Source organism: Sarcophilus harrisii, chromosome 1 (genome assembly GCF_902635505.1).
Source record: "Sarcophilus harrisii chromosome 1, mSarHar1.11, whole genome shotgun sequence".
Taxonomy (NCBI): Eukaryota; Metazoa; Chordata; class Mammalia; order Dasyuromorphia; family Dasyuridae; genus Sarcophilus; species Sarcophilus harrisii.
Window position 1 is genome coordinate 155,746,967 of NC_045426.1, and position 21,890 is coordinate 155,768,856.

The 21,890-nt window shown below is 33.9% G+C and overlaps 1 protein-coding gene across 2 annotated transcripts in view; it reads right to left on the reverse strand.

Moving 5' to 3' along the window:
- Window positions 1-21,890, reverse strand: part of ADAMTS6 (ADAM metallopeptidase with thrombospondin type 1 motif 6) — a 322,872-nt gene that overhangs the window by 26,123 nt on the left and 274,859 nt on the right. The window contains exons 21-22 of one of the 2 annotated variants that reach the window (XM_031965568.1): window positions 15,690-15,819; window positions 3,783-3,987 (exon numbers count right to left, since the gene is read on the reverse strand). In XM_031965568.1, coding sequence (XP_031821428.1) covers window positions 3,783-3,987; window positions 15,690-15,819 — 335 coding nt within the window. Of the gene's footprint in view, window positions 1-3,782; window positions 3,988-15,689; window positions 15,820-21,890 lie in introns of those variants that run through there. The other variant, XM_031965571.1, reaches the window with a different exon arrangement.

Here is a 21,890-nt window from a genome sequence, read left to right on the forward strand (position 1 = left end):
AGCTCTGAAATTAGAGGGCCTGGGTCAAATTTGGCCTAACACTACTTGTGTGACTCTGGACTTGATCACTCTGGGACTCAGTTTTTCTCATTTGTTCAGTGAGGGGGTTGGATTACATGGCTCTTCTAGTGTCTTCTAAATTTATTCTCCTATTGTAAGCCACATGGCTATTAAGGCAGAACAGTAGCAAAAGAGTCAGGATTATAAATATATCTCTCAAATTTTGGTCCTACCCCCCAAAATATATTAGAAGTAGGGACCAAAGCTCAGTAGTATGGGGATATTACTAGTTCCCACAAAGCATGATTCAACAGTTCCTTCCCAAGAAAACCAAAAATTCTATTAAAGTCAAAATACCAATAGGAAAGGGAAACCAAAAGAAAAAGAGTAAAAATATCTTCCATTGGTTTCTATAGTATTTCCAATGTAATTACACAGCCCCCCAATATGCTGTTACAGCCAACTTGCATTGGTAGAGACAGTTTCTTCATTGGGAGATCCCTATGCCAATAGAATCATAGGGCCAGAGCAGATATCATAATTATAATAATGAAATATAATATATTATCTAATATATAATATTATATATAACAATATATTATCTAATTATGTAATGTTACATAATTATATAATCATATATAAATAATGATACAATTACTGTAACAATGATAATATAATAAAGAATTTAAAATTATAGTTGGAATGTAAATACAAAAATAACTAGCAAACTAGCATTAACCTGGGCTCCAGGTCCATAACATTAGCTGTTTTTTTGTGGTGATTCACTCTCTTCTCTCTCTCTCTCTCTCTCTCTCTCTGTTTTTCTCTTTCTCTGTTTCTTTCTCTTCCCCTCCGTTGCCTCAGCATTATATTAATAAAAAAATAAAGTGACTGAAGACAAAAAAAAAAAGCGTTGGCAGACAAGCCTGTTGTAAATGAATGCATAAGCATTGCATTTTCAGGAAGATTTGGCCATTTTATTTCATTGAGTAGTCAGGGTGTTCTATCAGTCTTTGGTTAACATTTACCTTTCTATTTTTCTGTTTCTATGGTGCTGATAGAGTATAGAATTTATGTACCATGGACCTTTTTATTAAAGGTTCTCTATCAGTTGACTTGGTCTTCTCTCTCCTGACTTATTCCCTCCTATTCCTAACACAATTCTATTGCCTCTGGTCAGCCAGTCTTCTGGCTGTTACCCACTAGGGTGTGCTGGAACCCATTCATGTCAGCACTCATGTGCTGGAACCCACTCATGTTAGTAGAAACAATTGTTATGTCAATGTGAGCATTAGCAATTCAGAAATAGGTAAATATTACAAATCCAGGTTTGGTTTGTTCTTCTGTTGAGTATCTAAGTTTTACGAAAGCAATAGAGAAATAACAATAGTGCAGATTAAATTTCCATGTTCTGATCATTTTTTTTTTTTTTGGAACTCTGATAATTAAACATTTACCAGCAGATACCCCTAATTCCTAGCCACCAGTCAGCCACAACATGCCATTATTTCTTCTACCATTGCTGACTGTTTCTCTGGTCATTCTTCTCTGCTCATCCAAATTCTATACTTCTAAAACTAATCAAATCCTGTATCCACCAAAAGATTTTATATATCATTCTGGCCATCACTGATTTTTCCTTTGGTAAATGCCTTATATTTTTATTATAAATCTCAAAAACAGAAAACTGGGTACTTGCTTATTTATGATCTTGTTCTTAAATTGTTTCTTGAATATAAGTCTTACCTGTAATGAAATTAACAGTTATCTGAGGATAAAGACTCACTTCAATTCAATTCAGTCCAACACACAATAATCAAGTACCCACTCTTATCTAACGTGTAAAATGTTATGGCAAATGATGTGCATGAAATTAAGTTTCTACTTTTTCTGTATTCAGTTTCCTAGTGTAGTGCTGAAATTCACACAAATTTTGCTGATCCCAAGATCCCAAGATCATTTTATTTGGTGCTTGGCTCTCTTACTGAGATCATTAACAATGGAAATATAAGGCATTCCATAAAGCCCAAGAAACTGAATTGCCAAGAAAACTCATGAAATGTGAACAATCTTGTGAAATCGTGCCTACTTTTTCAAATTCACCTAGGAATCTGTCTACTTATCACTGTGGGATCCATGCTGTTCTACACCACAGTTTAGAGCAGAAAACAAAGAAAATCCCTATATTTGATTTAAACCGTAAGAGAAATGTTAAGTAGTCAGAATGTAATTATTGAAATTGGAGTATGGCCAGGAAACTAGGGAGTAAAAAAAGTTTTGCCAAAGGTTCTGTGGGTAACCACAATGGTCAGAATCTCCTCGTTTAGTCCCCTCTAAAACACAGCTCTTCCTATACCACCATGCCTCCCAGAAAACAAGGCCACTCAAGGAGTATTGATTCAGAGGAAAGAAAGTTACCTCCCAAGTTACCCACAAGATTTCTGAAAGAACAATGTTTGGTCTGGTTTTTGACAAAACTGATTTTCTTGTGAGGTCTTGCTCTTGAGAGAGATCCAAGGTGAGTACCACTTTTGTGGACCAATAGAAATCAATTATAGAAAACATAGTTGGCTTAAGTCTTGTCTTATTAAACATCTAAGCTATGCTATTAAACTTGGAATATTTTCACCAAATATATAAGCAATTTTTTTTCTCTCCATCATTCTTTCATTTACTGATCAGTACTCTAAGAATGCTACTACCCAAAGGAACATGGGGATAGTGGATGGGTATCTGTACCAGGATAAATTGTATAAGGTTAAGAATCAATTTCATCTCTTATTTCATTCTAAAAAATTCCTCTATTGTCCCTGCTTTTTCTCTATGGCACATGTATAGCCAAAAACATCACAGTAGCAAATTCTTCCTCCTTGTTCAGGTGAGAGCACTTGGGGAGAAATTGACATTCACAACTTCAAATTCCTCAACATGTCAATGACATTGATTCCACCTTTCTCCACCCAACCTGGGTACAACACTTTCTATACTAGTCTAGAATTCAATCAAGTAAGAATCAATTGATAATTCATGAAGAAGAGCTATATAGTGAGCATGAGAATATGGATTGAAAGCAAAAGAAGAATACATTCAGCTTTCTCTTGAGTGACTAGAAAGCAGTAGCCTAAATCTTAAAAAATGTTTGTATCAATATAATATTTCTGGCTTTAGGCAGTCATTTAACCAAATTCAAATGATAACAGCAGACATCTTTTTATGATTTAAAAATGTTACCTTTTTCCTCCTCTTTGTCTTTCCAGAAAGGTTGAATAAGAACCTTCATTTATACTTCAGTTTTCATGTATATATGGTTTTTTTCCCCCTAGCTATCAGAGAGCCACTACTTGAGAGAAGCAAGGAGTTGAAAAATATATGAGTAATCATGTGAATAAATTATTTTTACTATTTTCATAAATGTATTTTAATATATTTGTTTTTTCTACATTTTCTAATATGCATTTTAAAACATTATACTGAGAAGGGATCCACAGGCTTCACTATAGTGCCAGAAAGATTCATGATATAAAAATTAAGAACCCCTGCTTTAAGCTCTCTCTGCATCAGATTGGATGATAAAGATTCATTAACTTCTATGACCTGGGAAACTTTCACTACCTGTCAAACAATAATAGAAAATAACATGTCTCAGATTCACTGATATGCATGGCAAGTACTAGGAACCTTACATGCTCAGATGTCCAAAAATATCAAATATTTTGCTATTGACAATAAAGACATCTTGGAGAACAAAAAAAAAAAAAAAAAATAGCCTCAGATTTCCTTACTTCTGACCAGTCCAAAGCAACCCACTGAGGGGGACAAGACTGGTTGTTGCAGGACTCTTTTTCAATGGGCCGATGGGTTAAACAGCTACTGTAGTCCAGTGTCTCTTCCTCAGAAGGTCCAATCTTCCTGATACAGAGCACTGTCCTCGTGCGCATTCCACCATCACAGGTCTTGCTGCACTCCAACCAATCCCCAATAAACCACCTGTAGCACCAAGTAGGAGAAACACAGAGAAGCATTTCCTAAGTGCAGCAGCAATTTTCAGCCTGAGTTGCAAATAATTTCATAAAGAGACCAAATCCTCTTTCCAGCATATCTATCTGGAAAGAGTAAGGTGTCCATGATGGTCAAAATGATTGTTAGACACACAGTCATACTAAAGGATAACTGTGCAACTCAATAACAGTCCCTTAGCATCAGTGACAATGGATCCCTATGGTCCATTGCTTAGTTTTTAAGGGCCAAGAAAGGATGTGGAGGGGTAAATGTCAGCACAAATCTCCACACTTGGGAACCAACTCAGAGGTGTTGTGATATTCTCATGTAAGAAAATCTTGGGGATTTTCTACTACTTTCTTTCAGCATCAAATCCATGAGAATCTGACAAATTCCTCATACCTTAAACTTGAGACTTTGTTTGATTTATTGATCCACAATGAACTTTTCTGTTTTTATTATTTGGAATTCTTTCATTCCCTAACAAAACATTACAAAATATTATTCATCATTTTTTAAACAAAAGAAATTGGTCAGTTCAAAGCCCAATTTTTTGAAACTCAGTATTTATGTTAAAGATGAATTTTCTTTCAATTATTAATTTTTTGAAAAAACATACAGCATTTTGGGGCTCTCTTAATTTGAATCATTCTCCAAAGGAGATTAAAATATTTTCATTTTTTTCTGTCAAAAAAATTTGCCATTCATAAATGAGAATGATGTCATTTTAGGGGAGGAAATGTGTACTTGTATACTGAAGATGATAATCTGTATGCCAGCCATACTAAAACACTGATTCAGTTGCCAAAAACAAAGAAAAACAGTGATTTCATCACTAAGATTGGGAGATAAAACAGAAATGTCTACTCAGTCATAGAAAATTCAGTCATACCACCTCCAGCCATGATCTCATTAGATAGCATATTGTAAGAAGGGTCCAGCTTTGACACTCCTTCTATACAAGACCTCTAAATTAAATACAGGTGCAGAAAGGGCTGGTGCTGGTGATTCAGTAGGTGTTTCTGTTTTTCTGTCTCCCTTACTCAGTGCCACCTCTGACTTTTCACTCTTTGTTCAGTCTAGTTTTGCTATGAGTCTGTCTCTAATATTTTGGCCTGGATGCATCACTACCACCTTCAACTTGGAATGAATAAACTTATTAATCACCCCTTCAGTTTCCTTTCTGCTTTCACCATTGATTTTCCACTCTTTCAACCTTTCAAGGTCTGATCCATTAGCCTGCTGATGGATTTCTATTGTTCACAAAATCATTCTTTCTTCTCTAGATTGAATTGTTGAGTGTAAATAGTGATTTTAAATATTGCTTTTTTAACTAAAGGAAAACCTAGCTAACTTTAGGATACAGAAATGAGGGGCTCTTGGCAAGAGAATAAGTGCATCTAAGAAGACTACATGCATGAAGACATGAAGATCTGATCATGAGGACTTGAAACAGAAAACAGAGGAGGAATGAACAAATACATATTCTTTATAGCTGTCACACAATGTGTGTAATGCAAAACAAAAAAAAAATTAGTTAATAATAATATCTAAAACTTAAAGATTTGCAAGGATGTTTACAAACACTAACTTTTAATCCTCACAATATCTCTGGTAAATAGGTGCTATTATTTCCCCCATTTTATATGAAAAAACAGGCAGACAGAGATTAAATGACTTGCCCAAATTCACACAACTAGTAAATATTTGAGTCAGAATTCAAATGAAGGTCCTCTTAACTCCAACGCCACTATTCTATCCACTGGGTCATGGCTAATTCCATGTTTGAATATTGATCTACGCCTTTATATACCAGGAAGTTCCTATGTACCAAATAGCTGGCTTGCTCAGCTACATTTTGGGTTATAAATGTATGGTTAGCAAACAATCAGTTTAGCAAACTTCATGTAATGCATACATGCAAAGTTAAAAAAAAAACTTTTCTAATCACAAAGGCATTGTGATTTATAAGAAGCAATGGGAGAAGGTGTCATAGTCCATACGGCCTTCTGATTGACTGCCCAGAAGGTTCCCCCTTCCTTATGCTTACATTTCTTTTTGGTACCAGATTAACCACAATCTCCTCATGTCGACACTTCATGAAAAGATACAAAACTTCACAAAAGGTCATATCCAAAAAGAACCACACTGATAATAAATACCCTTATTCTTACATGTCTGTCTATGCACAAATGCTCACAAGAGTAATAAATAAGTAGAAATCTTAATGCAGTGAGATAAATTTGACCATATAAGTATCACTGAGTTATTGTGGAAGTAAAATATAGCAGTAATAATAATGATGATGATAGATAGATAGATAGATAGCACATATATAGAACTTTAAGGTTTGCAAAGCACATTATCTCATCTGACTCATAACAACCCTATAAGGTAGGTGCTTTTGATATTTCCACTTTACAAGTGAGAAAACTGAGGTTGAAAGATATTAAGTGAATTGCTATACACTAATATATACAGGTAAAAAAGAGTGTGAAATGAGATTCAAACTCTGGGTCTTCCTAACTGTAAGTTTAGCACTTTATTTTTTGTACTATCTAGCTGTCATCTACAATAGAAGGTACATCATGTTAAAACAAACAAAAGTATAGGTGGATTAGCAATTTGCATCAAAAATATCTAATCTGTTGAAGCATATTACTTTTTTACTTTCTTTTTTCCTTTTTTGTTCAAGATTTCTTACACAAAATGACTAATATGGAAATGTTTTTCTTGACTGCACATATATAATCTATATTAGATTGTTTACCTTCTGGGGGTAGAGAAGGAGGGAGAGTTAGAATTTGGAACTCAAAACTTTAAACAACAACAACAAATGTTAGAAATTGTTTTTACGTGTAATTGGGGGAAAATAAAATATTATTCTTTAAAAAAAAATCTAGTCTGTGAAGAAAATCAAGAAAAAGAAGGAGTTAGCAGGGTGAATTTAAGTAAAAAACAAAGGAGGAAGAAGTAATTGATATTGTCATGGGGATTATAGCTCACTAAGTCAAAAGGAATGAATAGATGAGTAGTTTAGGAAACAAGCTAGAAACCAGGCATGAAAGCTAGGGTTCTCTCTCTTCTAAAAAAAAAAACGGCATATGAAAAATTCCTTTTTTGTTTTGGTAATGATTTCATTTTGTAAAGGAGAAAGAAAGTAGAATTGTTATTATTGATCTGATTTGGATCAATATGAACAATCTAACTGTCCAAGTAAAAAGATCAGGGACAGGGCAGCTATGTGGCACAGTAGATAGAGCACCAGCCCTGAAGTCAGGAGGACCTAAGTTCAAATATGATTTCAGACACCTAATACTTCTTAGCTATGTGATCCTGAGCAAGTCACTTAACACTAATTGTCTCAGTAAGAAAGAGAGAGAGAGAGAGAGAGAGAGAGAGAGAGAGAGAGAGAGAGAGAGAGAGAGAAAGAAAGAAAGGAAGAAAGAAAGAAAGAAAGAAAGAAAGAAAGAAAGAAAGAAAGAAAGAAAGAAAGAAAGAAAGAAAGAAAGAAAGAAAGAAAGAAAGAAAGAAAGAAAGAAAGAAAGAAAGAAAGGAAGGAAGGAAGGAAAGAAGGAAGGAAGGAAGGAAGGAAGGAAGGAAGGAAGGAAGGAAGGAAGGAAGGAAGGAAGAAAAAGCAGGGACCTGGGAAGTAACTCAACTCACCATCTTTGAATTCATGATAAATAAGATGAGGAAACATAGCCATAACATCACAGGTATTTTAGATTTGGGAAAAATGAATTTTAAAGAGTTTAGAGAAAAGATAAATAATATTTCAGGTCCTGAAATTTATAGTGGAAGTCAGTTTAAGAGGTAGATGTTTTCAAGAACAAAAATCTGACAACACAAACACCTAAAGTTCTGAGGAGGAAGTGAAGAGGAAGTTATCTCTGAAGAGATAAATAGAGTTGCAAAGGAATTTCATATAGTGACTCAGATTTTTTTAAAGATATGTACAGAAGATGGAAGTAAAGGAAATGACTAAAAAAGAAAACAAAAAGGTTGAATGTCCTCAGAAAAAATATCTCCAGAATGATAAAGAAGAATACTTTTTTGGTCATGTTGAGAGCAAATCTCTGTCAAATAAGGAATAGGACTCATTTGGGGGGTCCTATTTCTCATTCCATAAGGACCATATGGGCAATTAATCAGAAGATGATCTGGACTGTATCACCTTTATAATCCACAAGAGCATTGTGATTAGGAAAACTGGCCAACCTGGAAGACCTGGACTGAATTACATGACATTTGCTAACTTTATAGATTACTAATGTAATTCTAAATGTAGCTGATAAAGCCAGTTATTATATTGCTTCTTTCTTCCAATCATTTATAAGAAAGGACTTAATCAATCAAATATTTATTAAACATTTATCATGCTTTAAACATCATGCTAGGTGCTGGGGGAAAAATAACACAGAATTGAGGCAAGTCTCTATTCCTGAAAATTTTCATGGGTAATATATGTTCACAAATACAGAAGACGCACATACAAAAATATTGGAAGTGATGCTAAGAATTGAGAGAAAATGAAAAAAAAGCATGAAAAATGTATACTTGACAAAGTATATTACATATATATATATAAACACACATATATATATATATATATATACATTCAAGTATATACTTGAGCTGAGCATTCAAAAGAAATAAGGTTCTTATACCAGTAAACCTGGATGAGCTACATTCCAGAATATTGAAAAAAAATGGGCCATGTAATTACCAAGTCACTGTCAATGCTCACTGAAAAAAAATTGTGGAGAAAGAGAAGAGGTGCCACAGGATGAGAGACCAGCAAAAGTAGTGTTGGGTTGTTGGTTTTCTTTAAAGAATATAGATTTACCCAACTATAAGGCTGAGATTGATTTCAATTCCTATTTTAAAACAACACAATCTAGAACTCTTCATAGGTCAGATTTAGGGCTGGAAGGAATGGACTTTAAAGGTCACTGAAATCCCAATATCCTTATTTACAGATGAGACAACTAACACCCAGGAAATTAAATGATTTACCAGAGCTGCATATCTAGCAGGTATCTAGATCAGGATTTGAATTCAGGTCATCTTGATTCCAAATTCAGTGTACTACCCACCACACTAAAAGATTTTTCATGACCATAAACAAAGGGAAGCTATAATTCCCATGAAACAGTATATGTGCATCTAGAGAACAAATTATGCCAAGTTAATCTTACTTCCCCCTACTTTTTATATCAAGGTTAGCAGACATATCAGTAGCTCAGGGAAATGCCACAGACACAATAAACTTAGATTTTAGCCAGGCATTTGACAAAGTTATGTTAGATTTGTGGACAAAATGGAGAAATGTGGGCTGGATATTAGTATAGCTAGGTAGATGAAAATTTAGTTAAATGACAAGAGTGTTGATTAATGTATTGATGTCAACTTACAGGGAAGTCTCTAGTGGAATGGTCTGGAAAAAGGTGTTTGGTTTTGTTCAAGATTTTTATCAATGATTTGAATTAAGGCATAGATGGCAAGCTTGTCAAATTTATAAATGACGCAAAGCTGACAGGGATACCCAATACTCTAGATGACAGAATTGAAATCCAAAAAGCTCTTAACAGGTTAGAATGACTGACTGAATCTAATTAAGTGAAACTTAATAGGAATAAATATAAAGTCTTAGCCTCAGGTTAAAGTGCTGAGTTGAACAAATAGAGAATTGGGGAAATATGATTAAATAAGAGTTTATGTGAAAAAAAGATTTGGTAGTTTTACTAGACTAAGCTCAATATGAGTCAATGGTATCCCAATTGCAGCCACAAGAGCCAATGGGATCTAAAATTACATTAATAGAAGTAAAGCTTCTAAAACAAGGGAGGTGAAGATTCTATTCTAGTCAGACCATATCAAGAGTGCTATATTCGGTTCTAGAGCCACTGTTTAGAAAGGATACTGAAAAACTGAGATGGAATCCAAAAGAAAGTGAGCAAAATGAGGTGAAACAATTTGAGATTAAGACATAGAGGGATCAGTAGAACTTTGATGCCTAGCTAGAAGCTTACAAAAAAAAAATCATTAGTTTCTAGGGAAGGAAAAAATCTTCTTAACAATTAGAAATATCCAAAAGTATAATAATGGAATCCCTCAAAAGGCAATAGTTTTCTGTTTCCTGGAGGTCTTCAAGTAAAGGCTGAGGTTTTGTGGCTTCATGAAGCAGACTGATCATTTCGAATGAGGCTCACACCTGAAGTAATTGCAGTAATTCTGCTACCCAGTCCGCATTCTCAGTTATACACATAAGGAGTAAAGTACATTATAGGAGCCCAGGAAACTTCAGAATCTGATTTGCAAATAAAATGAAACTTTGATTAATTACCCAAAATAACAGAAAGCCTCAACTACACAGCATTTTATTTCTGCTTTGCAATTATCTGAAAAATAAAAGGATCAATGTACAAGAAAACATTAAGTATTTATTTAAAAACAATAACACTCTCAGTTGATATCCTAGAGTCAGCATGCAGATTTTTAGTTTGGTCTCCAATGCTTCCTATACACACAGTACTACAAAATCTTAACTGATATTTGAAGTGACCATTACAATGCAGTGTAAGATCCTTAATCATCAAAGAAAGATTCAGATTTATTTATTAAGAAGGACTATGTGTTAATCCAGTTTAGATTTTTAATGAGTATTTAAAGTAAAAGAGATTTCTGTTTAATCCTTAGTTAAGCATAAAATTAAATTAATCTAATCAGAACATTTCATGTGCTTGGTATTTTAGTAACTGATATTTTACTATAGTATTTTTTTTCATTAATATAAAGAACATTCCTGAAGTTTTGTTAAATGTGAATGTCAATTACTTCACCATGGGTAAACTGCTTCTTTATTGTATTCATCACATTTCAAAAATGCAGTCATGTTAAGACAATTTAAACTATTACACAAAGATAATCGCTCCATATGAATTTACTTCATATGAAATTCCTGCCTATTCATACTCAACAAGCCATCTCTGAGTTCATTTCCTAGAGTGTATATTCTTCTAGAGTGTGTTCTGTTGAGATCTTAAATCTCTATTAATACTCTACTCATATTATCCAATAATGAATTTTCCCTTTCCTTCAATCCCAACCTACAGCATGAGCACCACCATTTCTTACTTTATCTTGAGCCTATCCAGCTTGGTGAATTATTTTTTAATCTAGATATTTCAAAAACTGAAGTATTCATATTGGCAGCTAGAAGACACAGTAGATAGAACATTGGGTCTCAAGTAAAGAAAATCTGAGTTCAAATCCATTCTCAGAGGCTTACTAGTTGTGTGGTACTGGGAAAATCATTTTACTTCTGTTCACCTTAAGTTTCTTCAGCTGTAAAATGGGAATAATAATAGTACCAATTCTCACATGGTGATTGTGATGGTCAAATGAGATACTTATAAAGCAATTAGCACAAGAACTGCCACACAGTAAGAGCTTAATAAATGTTTGTTTGCTTCCTTCCCTTTGTATTGCCAGTAAGGGAATGTCATTCTTCCTCAGCAGTTTAATCTCTGAGCTCTTAGGTGCATTCCCAAATAAATATCAAATTTTTCAGTTTGGCATAGGTCACTTTCCCTTGTTCATTTAAATTCATTCATTTAAATTCCTCTTTCCATATCTCTTCCTATCCCCCTACTATTCTCTTTACCTTCTATCCTTCAATTACACTCCTCTGATAACTTTTCATACTCTGCTAATTGGCTGAGCTAAGATATTTTCCCATATAGAATTTCATTGCAATAAAAAACTAACATTTAACATAGAGTGACAGAATATTAGAAGTAAAAGCAGCATTAGAAATCATTTCATCCAAATTTTATAAATGAGGAAACTAAGGAACTAAAAAGTGAATTTACTTGCCCAAGATCACACAAACAGCTAGAGAAGATCTACAATAGAACTAGATCTCAGTTTCCTACCCCAGATTCTTTTCCTGCCTATTCAGTCAACATCTCCTTCCCTTTCTTCTCCACCCTTCTCAAGCCTCATTGATTCCAGGAAACTTATCTTGACTCACCCTATGGTTGTATCTCCAAGATGCCAAAATAATCAGTAAATTTAGTTAAAAATAATCAAGCCAGTTGTTTGGCACTATCTAGACAAAACCACCAGTCACTTAGCAGAATTCCCTCTGGAAAGTTCTTTTTGGTATCAAGGAAACATAACCTTTGTGGAAAAATTACTGAGAGGCTAGATGAATCCATTTTTCCTTCACCTCAATGTTAATTAAGAACAGCCATGTGACTCTCCCACAAAAAGACAATGACTTCATATAATTTATGATTCCTTTCTCTTTTTTAAGCTTGTAAGTGTCCAAAGACTGGAATTTTGTCACTTCTATCACAAGACATATGTATATGGCCTCTGGGGAAACCAAGGGTGTTTATTTAGTCCATTGCTCATTAAGAAACCAGTTCTATAATTATAATTACTTAGAAAAAAATAGCAAAGAGCAAACTTTTCACAAAATGGATTCAAGTAAAAAAGGTAATAGAACTAGACTAGGTAAAGGGCCTCAATCTATCACTCAATCAATAAACATTTATTAAGACCTAGTGCATTAGGGACACAAAGAAAAGCAAAAAATAATACTTGCTCTCAAAGAGAATACAATCTCCTGGGGTAGATATACAAACAACTATATATACACATTTATATTTATATGATAAACTGGAAATAATCAACTAAGAGAAGGCACTAGAATTAAGGGAAATAGTAAAAAAGATTCCTGAGGAGGTAGAATTTTAGCTGGGACTTGAGAGAATCCAGGGTTAATTATTATATATCCCTGCAGAAAATATCTTGATATATTTGTATACATAGAACTATATTTCTATTCTGATAACCCTAATATTTCCTTCTGACTATTCTTGTGTTCTCTTCCATGTGATCATGTGGGCTATCCCTTAGAATATTAGTATTCATGATACTATCCCGTTCTTTCTCATTATCCCTTCATTTAAGGATTATGGGAGGGACCATACAAGGGCTTAATAAATGTTTTCTAAATTTGATCTGAATTTACATGATTGATTTTAGTCATACTTATTAATTCAATCAAATTCACCACTATATTTTTACCATTTTAGAAGAAAAAATCACTACAAACCAAAATATGAAAAGAAAAAGATCAATTATCAGATTCCCAAAGGAAATTATAGGATACCATCTAGGCTTTAAAAATCAGAAGGCCAAATAAAGCAAGCATAACTAAGATCACTGATGCTTTAATGAAGTAGATCAGAAGCCAAACCTCATATGTTAAAATTTTAATATTTAGGGGGCTATCTTGATGGGTAAAGATGCCTAAATGCATAGAAATATGATCAAAGCATTTTTAAAATGGAAAAGGACACAAATAGCATTTTTAAAGCATTTTTTGATTCTACATATCTTTTGGAATTTCACCTGAAATATATTTCCCCATATAATTGGCATGAGAGAAAACCATAAGAAAAAAAACCAAATGTATAAACTCAACTTTTTGTAATACTTACCAAAGATCACATTCCTGTAACTTTACCATGTCTGAGTTTGGGGGAATTCATTATGGATCACATTTCAAGAAGAACTAACATAGAACTATAAACATTTTTGAATTAATATTTACACCCTGTCATCCTAGCTTATTCTGTTGTCTTACTCAGTCACCAGTATTCTAAACTCTTTGAGATTTAATAACTGAGCCAGCCTGACTGGATAGTGGGAGATATTAAATAATTGCTGACTTTAATAAAGCACTTTTTTTGTCATAACTCTGTGGGTCAGAAACTATAAGGATTGCCCCTGTTTTATAGATTTATATAATTATCCTAGGGAAGTGTTAAAGAAATGCAATAACTTAGTTCTAATACAAAAAAAACTGGGAATTCTTTCTCTTGTCTACTAAAAGCTGGAAATTTTGTTCACCTCTTCCAATCTGTTGTAGCCATATTTAGGATAAGGCCATACAACATAGGAAATTTTCCATTCTTTGTCTCCAAATTCAGTGAGACTTAGAATTAATGAATTTACCTGTTTTGCATTCAGATTTTTTTTCTTTTCTCCAATTCTGTGTTGGTATAATAAGCAAATAAGAGTATAAAATTGGGGGCAAGTGAATCAGTTTTAACCCCACAAAAGGACATGCCTTTTACATGATTCTCTCTCTGGTAGTTCTCATTTATGCAAAATGCCCATGCAATATCCCAGCTTCATGATCAGCTTTCTCTTAAGCAACCTCATCGTATCTCATATGTTGCCTTTCCCTGCTCTCAAAAAGGTTTCTTTTCATTTGCAATAATTGTAAATAATAATAATAACTAGCATTTGGTAATTATAGCCAGGCACTGTGCTATAATACTTTGCAAATACCATGGGAGGCAGATGCTGTTATTATTATTCCCATTTTATAGACTATGAAAATGAGGCAGAGGTTGTATAGGGTCACATAGCTAAAGGATTGAAGCCAGATTTGAATTTAGGTCTTCCTTCAGGACTAGTACTCTATCCAATATGCCACTGAACTGTATCTAAATATTTGTGAAAGATTAGGCAAGCTGGCCTATTGAAAATGGTTCCATTTTGTAACCACAAAATCACATCTGTTTCAATGGGCTATAGCCTTAGACTGTCTTTTGCAGACATTTCTCATTGCTCCCTCTATAACAGATATATTAGCTCAGAATTACTAGATTAGCCAACTGAAGGAACTGACCCTCTAAGGGTACATCAAAGATGGTAACCTTATTCCAAAACCTTATACTATATGTGTTGCCCACAAGATGGCAGAGCTTACAATGGAAGGATAAAAAAAGACAATGACATCTCATTTCAGGAACTTATAGATCTTTAAGAAATCTCCATAGGCCCTGAATTTCATGTCTATCAATTATCTTGCTTTAGAATATAGCTTTCAAAAACAAACGAATATATTCCCCCTTTTGTCTCTTGCCAAATGCTCAATTATAATAAATTTACTAATATGCAACTTTGGGGGTCACTGTCTGAGATGTACAGTCAGATCTGAATCTTCGGTGCAATAAAAAGAGAAATTAAATTGTTGATTCCTTTCATTGTTCTTGGTTACCTACTCTGTCTAATTTATACACATCACCTTGTTATACCCTGAAAAAAAAAATTATGGCCACCCCCACCTCTTTCTTGCCATTAGGACTGGGAGAATGGAATCAGGAAAAATCTTGGAGTTTCAATCACTTTTATATACCACTGTGTCATAAAATCCAGGTGCATCATCTCAATTCTTAATAATTCCCCCTCTATTTGAGTATTGCCCCTCACCTCGCTGTCTCCTGCCCTCAACTTTCTTATCTTGACCTCTATCCTGTCAGGATTAAGTTATAATCCTTTCCTGGAATTATGGCTTGTCCACTCACCCAGTGTCCTCCCCCCTATAAGATTGTATACTCGGGTTATGTATTCTGTTTGCAAACCCTAGTTAGCTAAAACTCTATATAAGTTCCCTGCCTCAGTTTCTCAGGCAGAAATGCTTTGGACAAGAGTCCTATTTCAGTCAGCTAGGCTAAACTCTCCACATTAAAAGATTAAAATCCAATTTCTGTCTTGCCTCAGTTTCTCTTGGATTATAACCTTACAAAAATGTTCTCAGTAAAGGCACTTACTATCTTTCCTTGGGTAGCTAAAGAATTGTAATATTGCCTTGTACTTACTCAGGTGGGCAAGGTTCAGTGTTGCAAGCCCGCTGGTTTTCTGGTGGTTTGCCATCAGGGTCACAGTAATTGTTCTGGACAATCGAGTTGTCATCTAACCTTTTACACACCACTTCTTGCTTCTGGATACCTTAAGAAGAGAAACATTATTAACTGGAATGGAGATTGACTTTCCACCATATGCTAAGCAAATTCTTCTGACTCCATGAAAAATTTTGAAGTCCCTCAAACTGCTGCTGTCTCATTCTCAGAAAAAGTTTTGAAGAGAGACTACCTCTTTATTATAATTTTAGTCAATATTTCTGCACTGGAATTTACTTTTCTGTTTTTAAGAAAACAGAAAATATTTGTAAATTTAGACACAGGCTGTTCATATGTGCATATCCTTGCTCCCTCTTTCCCTTATAGGGAAAAAAAACCACAATGTATCTCCAATTTTTCAATGAAAAAGTACTGGAGAATATGTTTCTATGAAAAACTGCTGATAATGTTTTGGCTTAAGATAAGATAATAATAGAGAACTTATCATATGATACTTTGTGAAATATATTCCATTAATGTAATCTTTGAAAAGAGCACAGGAAGAAAAAAAAGTACACATCACATTCCATTAATGTCACCATGGCCTCTTTTCATTTCTGGAATCCTATCTCTTGACAGTCCATGGAAGACACTGAATTTTAAGACACTCTTTTGATTTTATCATTCCAGCAAGAAATCATGAAATAAAATGTCAATGTCTTCAGAGAGACTGAAAAGTGTATGATAGTACCTGTGGCTTTAAGGATACTTGAACATTAGAAATAAATGTTCTGTCAATTAAGCCGTTTGTCTATTGAATCTGTTTTATTTAAAACTGTTTGAAGCTATGAAAGCTGTACATAATAATTTTAAACATTACAGATTCCATTCTTTAAACAACATATTTTATGTGACGTGTTAACCACAGAAAAATTATCTGATAGAAAAATCTTTGAGAAAAGTAAAATCTGAAAAAAAAATTAAATTTGTAAAACATTAAAAAAATTTATCAACAACTTGCTTAAAGTAAGGGCTCAATTCTATTATGAAGCAAAAGCCCCAATGATTACATTTTGGCCCAAATATTTCTCTTGATGTCCAAGAATCCAGAAATTGCAGAAACGAAAAAGTAAAAAACTTAAGATATCAGACAGGAGCAAGTCAAATACACAAAAAAGATCTTATTCCATAGGGGTGGCAGGTTACTTGTGAAATTGAAAAAAGGAAAAAAAATAATCCAAATCAACTAAAAACCATCAGGGAAGTCTAAATGACCTTAAAAGAGACAAGAGTTATATTAGCAGTATTGAGTAAACCACAACTTCACACTTACCTTTCTCCTACACAATCCTTCAATTGTTTCTAAGCCCCCAGAAAAACACAGTTTGATCCAGCTTTAGGTAAATCAAGCTGAAACTTGATCTTTTAGGGTGGGAAACCTGTACCCTAAAGTGCTAGGTACCTTGTACTTTTCCTAAAGTCTCTGCACAGTCCTGGAAATACTCTGTTTGCCTGGAGGCCCCCAGACCTTTCCCTTCACTGAATTTATGCAGGCCTTGTCCAAAGCTCACTTATAATTCACTCAGGGAACAGGAAAAACTATCAAGGCCACCAGACTAGCTAGGCTAATTCCCTATGGCTTTGGGGATGATGGGGGAGATAAGTTTAAGGAAACATTTTTTATGGTCTGCAAGGTTCTCACTAAGCATGGTAAAGCAAAAAAAAAATCCTCCCCCCCCCAAAAAAAATAACCCAAAATCCCCTTTTTTTTCATTATTTAGTTGTTTCATATATATATATATATATGCGCCATTTAGTTAAGTTGGTTGTTTGGCAAATATATTTGCCAAACAACCAACTTAACTAAATGACATATTGCCCTAAGTATTGACTCACATTTTTCTTCTCCCATAAAGATATATTAAACACCTCAATTGGTGCAAAGACAGCTTGGAAATTTTTAGCTACTAAAATTTAGATTTCTTTTGAGGGAAGATATGACTCATCATCAGCACATCTATTAGAAATTCACAGATGTTCTACACCATTCATCAGCTATCTATCCACTGTGTCATCCCAGTGGGCAGATAACTCACTCGCTCCATGGAGTCCACCTTTTAGGCAGATAGCTCTATCATTAGTCATAAGGACATAACTATGAACTGCCACTCTGGGTCACACCAATGGTCCATATAGCTGTTAGCAGGGGGAGGATACAGAGGAATGAGGACCAATGGGACAATAGAGAACTTGGTGCACTTATGAGAAGGCAAGATTTTGTCTTAAAATCAATCCCATAGAATAATACTTTCTGCCAGAAATCTGGAGAGTGATGAAAATCTAGAATTTCTTATAAATACATAATGTTTATATCACAGCAGAAATGGGACTGGTGCCACTCATTCTTATTTTTAACACCCCACAATACAAAAAATATTTCAATGTCTTTAATCTGAGAAAATTGCTCTTCTCTCATTAAATTACAACTAATTAAATTTAGCCTTAAATGACCCTTTAATAAAAAAGCAGTATCACTACACACTCTACTAAAGGACAAGATGACAATGATAACAATTGACAGTTATTAATACTTTAAAGTTTTCAAATTTGACTTATATGATCTAATTTAATACTCAGAAGACCTCTGTGACATTGGTCCTATAAGTATTATCTCACTATATAGAAGAAAACAGTGTAGTTCTTAGCTTTCTTCATAATCAAGAATGGATTGCGCCAATAATCTAAGTGACTTGCCCATGGTCACATAGCTAAATATTGAATCAGAATTAAAATCCATGACTAGGGATGGAAGATTTAGAACTGAAAGGGATCTTAGAGGTTATTCAATTCAGACCTTCAGGAAACTGAAGTCTGAAAATACTAAAACAAATTTTCCAGGTCACACAGGTAGTAAATAAGCCAGAATTCAAAAGTAGTGTCTCTAAATCAATTTGTTCTAAATCTATTCTAAATCCATTGTTCATACTACTTTTCTGACTTCAAATTCAATATTCTTTCCTCTACAAAATACTATTGATAAAAAAGATGATATTCAAATCCTTTTTTGAAAAAAATTACCATCCATAGGATTTCAGACAATATTTTACTATCTCCTGATATATACATGCCCTAAATGTTGATTTCAATTAAAATCTTATGTTGCTATTGTCTTTGATTAACAGACTTTTATTTACACATACAAGCACACACACACACATCCACAACAGCATCAACTAAGAATTTCAGGGTCAGAGGCTAAGAGACATACAAATTTTTCCAAGATGGGTATTTGTTGGTTTATTCATTCATTTAACCATATTTACTGAATGTTTTACTATATAAGTGCTATTTACTGATAAGCAGAAACTCATTTGATTTTGATCTTATTGCAAAGATGTTTAAAATATCAGACAGAGACACAAAAGGCCTCAACTATCACTATTTAATTTTAGAAGATTATTTTAATGACATTTTCCATCTTAGTTTTCAAACAGCCAGTTGATATTATTCCACATTTTATGAAGCTGCATTTTTCTCCTTATTTTCATCTTTTATTAATTTTCTTCTGAAATGGTATATTAGACAGTGTGGTATTTCACACTCAAGAACTGACTGCACCAATAATCTATTCCAAGTCTTCTTATGAATGGCTCTGAACAATCTACCCCCAACGCCACACAAATAGCCTTCCAGCCTCTATCCCAAACTTGGCAAACTTATTGGATTCTTTTCTTTAAGTCACCAGCAGGAGGAAAGCACCTAATTAGAGGGATTTTTAAGCACATGCTTCTGGATTAAGTAAAATTCAATTTTAAGTTTCAGAAAACTGAAAATACAGATCAACTGGAAATAATTTAAACTAAGTTAGAAAGAGGAAAAAAAAATCCAGTTTAGATTTAAAGTCCCCTAGAATCGTTAAATTACCCATCTTCTTGTATGTGGCTTCATTTAGAGTGATCTGAAAAACATTGCTAAACAAGTTGATTTAAACCCTTAAGGGAATAATTACAACCAGTTACACAGAAACACTGTGCTTTCAGATCCACAGATTTATAGTTTATAATAAAAGACATAAAATGTTCTTCTGACCAGTCAGTGCAAGTCTAATAGAAAAAAAAAACTCTAGTGGTTTAATGTCCATATCCCCCTGGAGACATGCAAACATTCTGGTGAATTCAATTTCTAAATAGCCTGTATGACTTCCAGTGGCTGAATTTAAAATTACATGGGGGATATTTTATTCTCAAATTTAACACCAGCAATTAGAGGTGTGTAAATTTGGTATTTGCTTTAATAGTAACATGCCACCACTCCCTCAAAAATATGGTTTCTAATTATAACCATTAATTATGAAAATGTTGTTATGTATATATAGATGTAGATATAGATCATGAATCTGGCACCAATAAATCTGATTTACATGCTAGCTAGTGAAGATAAAGAATTTGAATCCATTCATCTAGTTCTAAGTATAAACTTGTTGATTTTCAACAAGGAATTGGCACATATTATATTATTACTTTATAGATTAGACTTTGAAGGAACACATATATGCAAATATATATGTTTATACAATATACATATATTAAATTTTCTTGTTAACACAAAAATGCTAAAAGTGATGTTGTCTATCAACAATAACACTAAAGGATTATTAGTCAGGTGGTGGTGGGAAAAGCGATGAATTAAGCGCTTATTGAAAATGATGCTTAGCAGTAGAGATAACAGCAACAAAAAGAGAATATCCCCTACCTTCGAAAAGTTTGCATTCTTGTTTGTGTGGATGTGTGTGTCATAACAAGGATATATAAAGATGAATACAAGATGGATGAACAATAAATGCAAGATAAAACTTTTTGGATGAGAGAGAAATTAGTAACTTGGAAGTAAAAAAAAAACTTGCCTTTCCAAAATGTGTTTTTTATATAACTAAAAAAAAAAGTTCCCAATGTCGCATCTTTATTCACATGTTGTAATTGGTTTCATTTTTCTTAATGACTTTTAGAATAAGCCTTCACTAATGGAAGTCAAATCCCAAGAAGATCATGAACACTGGATGGAACCCTTCACATGTTGAACTCACTAATATAGCACATATATGGGGCACATTGATTTTTTTTTAAAAAAATAAGGAATTCAGGACCTCCCATTAATGAAGGTCTGAGGAAAGTCCAACCCTGTAGCCAAGCCTAGGCAAAATTAAAAAGTAGGGGAAAAAAAAATCACAGTATGACTCAGACTACTGTTGTGTCCCTCTTCAGTACTGATTTTCTCCTCCTATCTAGCCGTTTTCCTCTTGAAAGAAAAGAAAGCAATCTGAAAAACTCATTCATACATATCCTTTGAAATGTAGCACTATTGGACATCAGACCCATTACAGAGTCAGGTTACTTCATATCTACCCAAGAAACATTCTTCAGAAAAACAAAGGAAAAGAAAAAAAAGGGGGGGGGGCGGACAGAATCTTTCATAAAAAATATAGTTAGTGACTAAGACAATATAAATTTGTTTAACCATGGTATCCAATCAATGTAGCCGGCAACCAAGATAAACCAACTAGCCATAGTAATCCAAGCATATGATCAGCAGTATTAGCTTACCAAATTCCCAGTGCCAACATCATTCAAAGAAAGACACTAAAGGAGGGGAAGGATGAGGAGTCTCCTTGCTCTTTCTTTCACTGCTTGAAATTTGGCTGCCATGATTATGATTGTCTGATGGTCACAGGCTTTCTGAGCTACAGAATATTCCATCTGCCCTTAAATTTCTGGCACACAAGAATTCTAATCAATTCCAACCCCCCTTTTCTCCCTTGTCCAAATTGCATTTTTTTTTTTTTGAAGAATATCCTACCATTTTTTTTTTTCTCTTGAAGGTTTCACTTTTATCTTCCCAAACCCTTACCTTCTGTTCCATGCAAAATGATCCGGTGCTAGGAAATGTTCAGCAATCTAATAGCTAGCATTTAGACAAAAAGAGACATTGTCACCAAAAAGTTACCAATTCTTTTTGCCTTCTCTCTCTCTCTCTCTCTCTCTCTCTCTCTCACACACACACACACACACACAACTTGATATTTTCTCCTGACAGTTTCTCATCTTTAATCTGTTGTTACTGTGGTTGATTTGTTTCAGTCATATCCAAGTCTTATGATCTCATTTGGGATTTTCATGACACAGA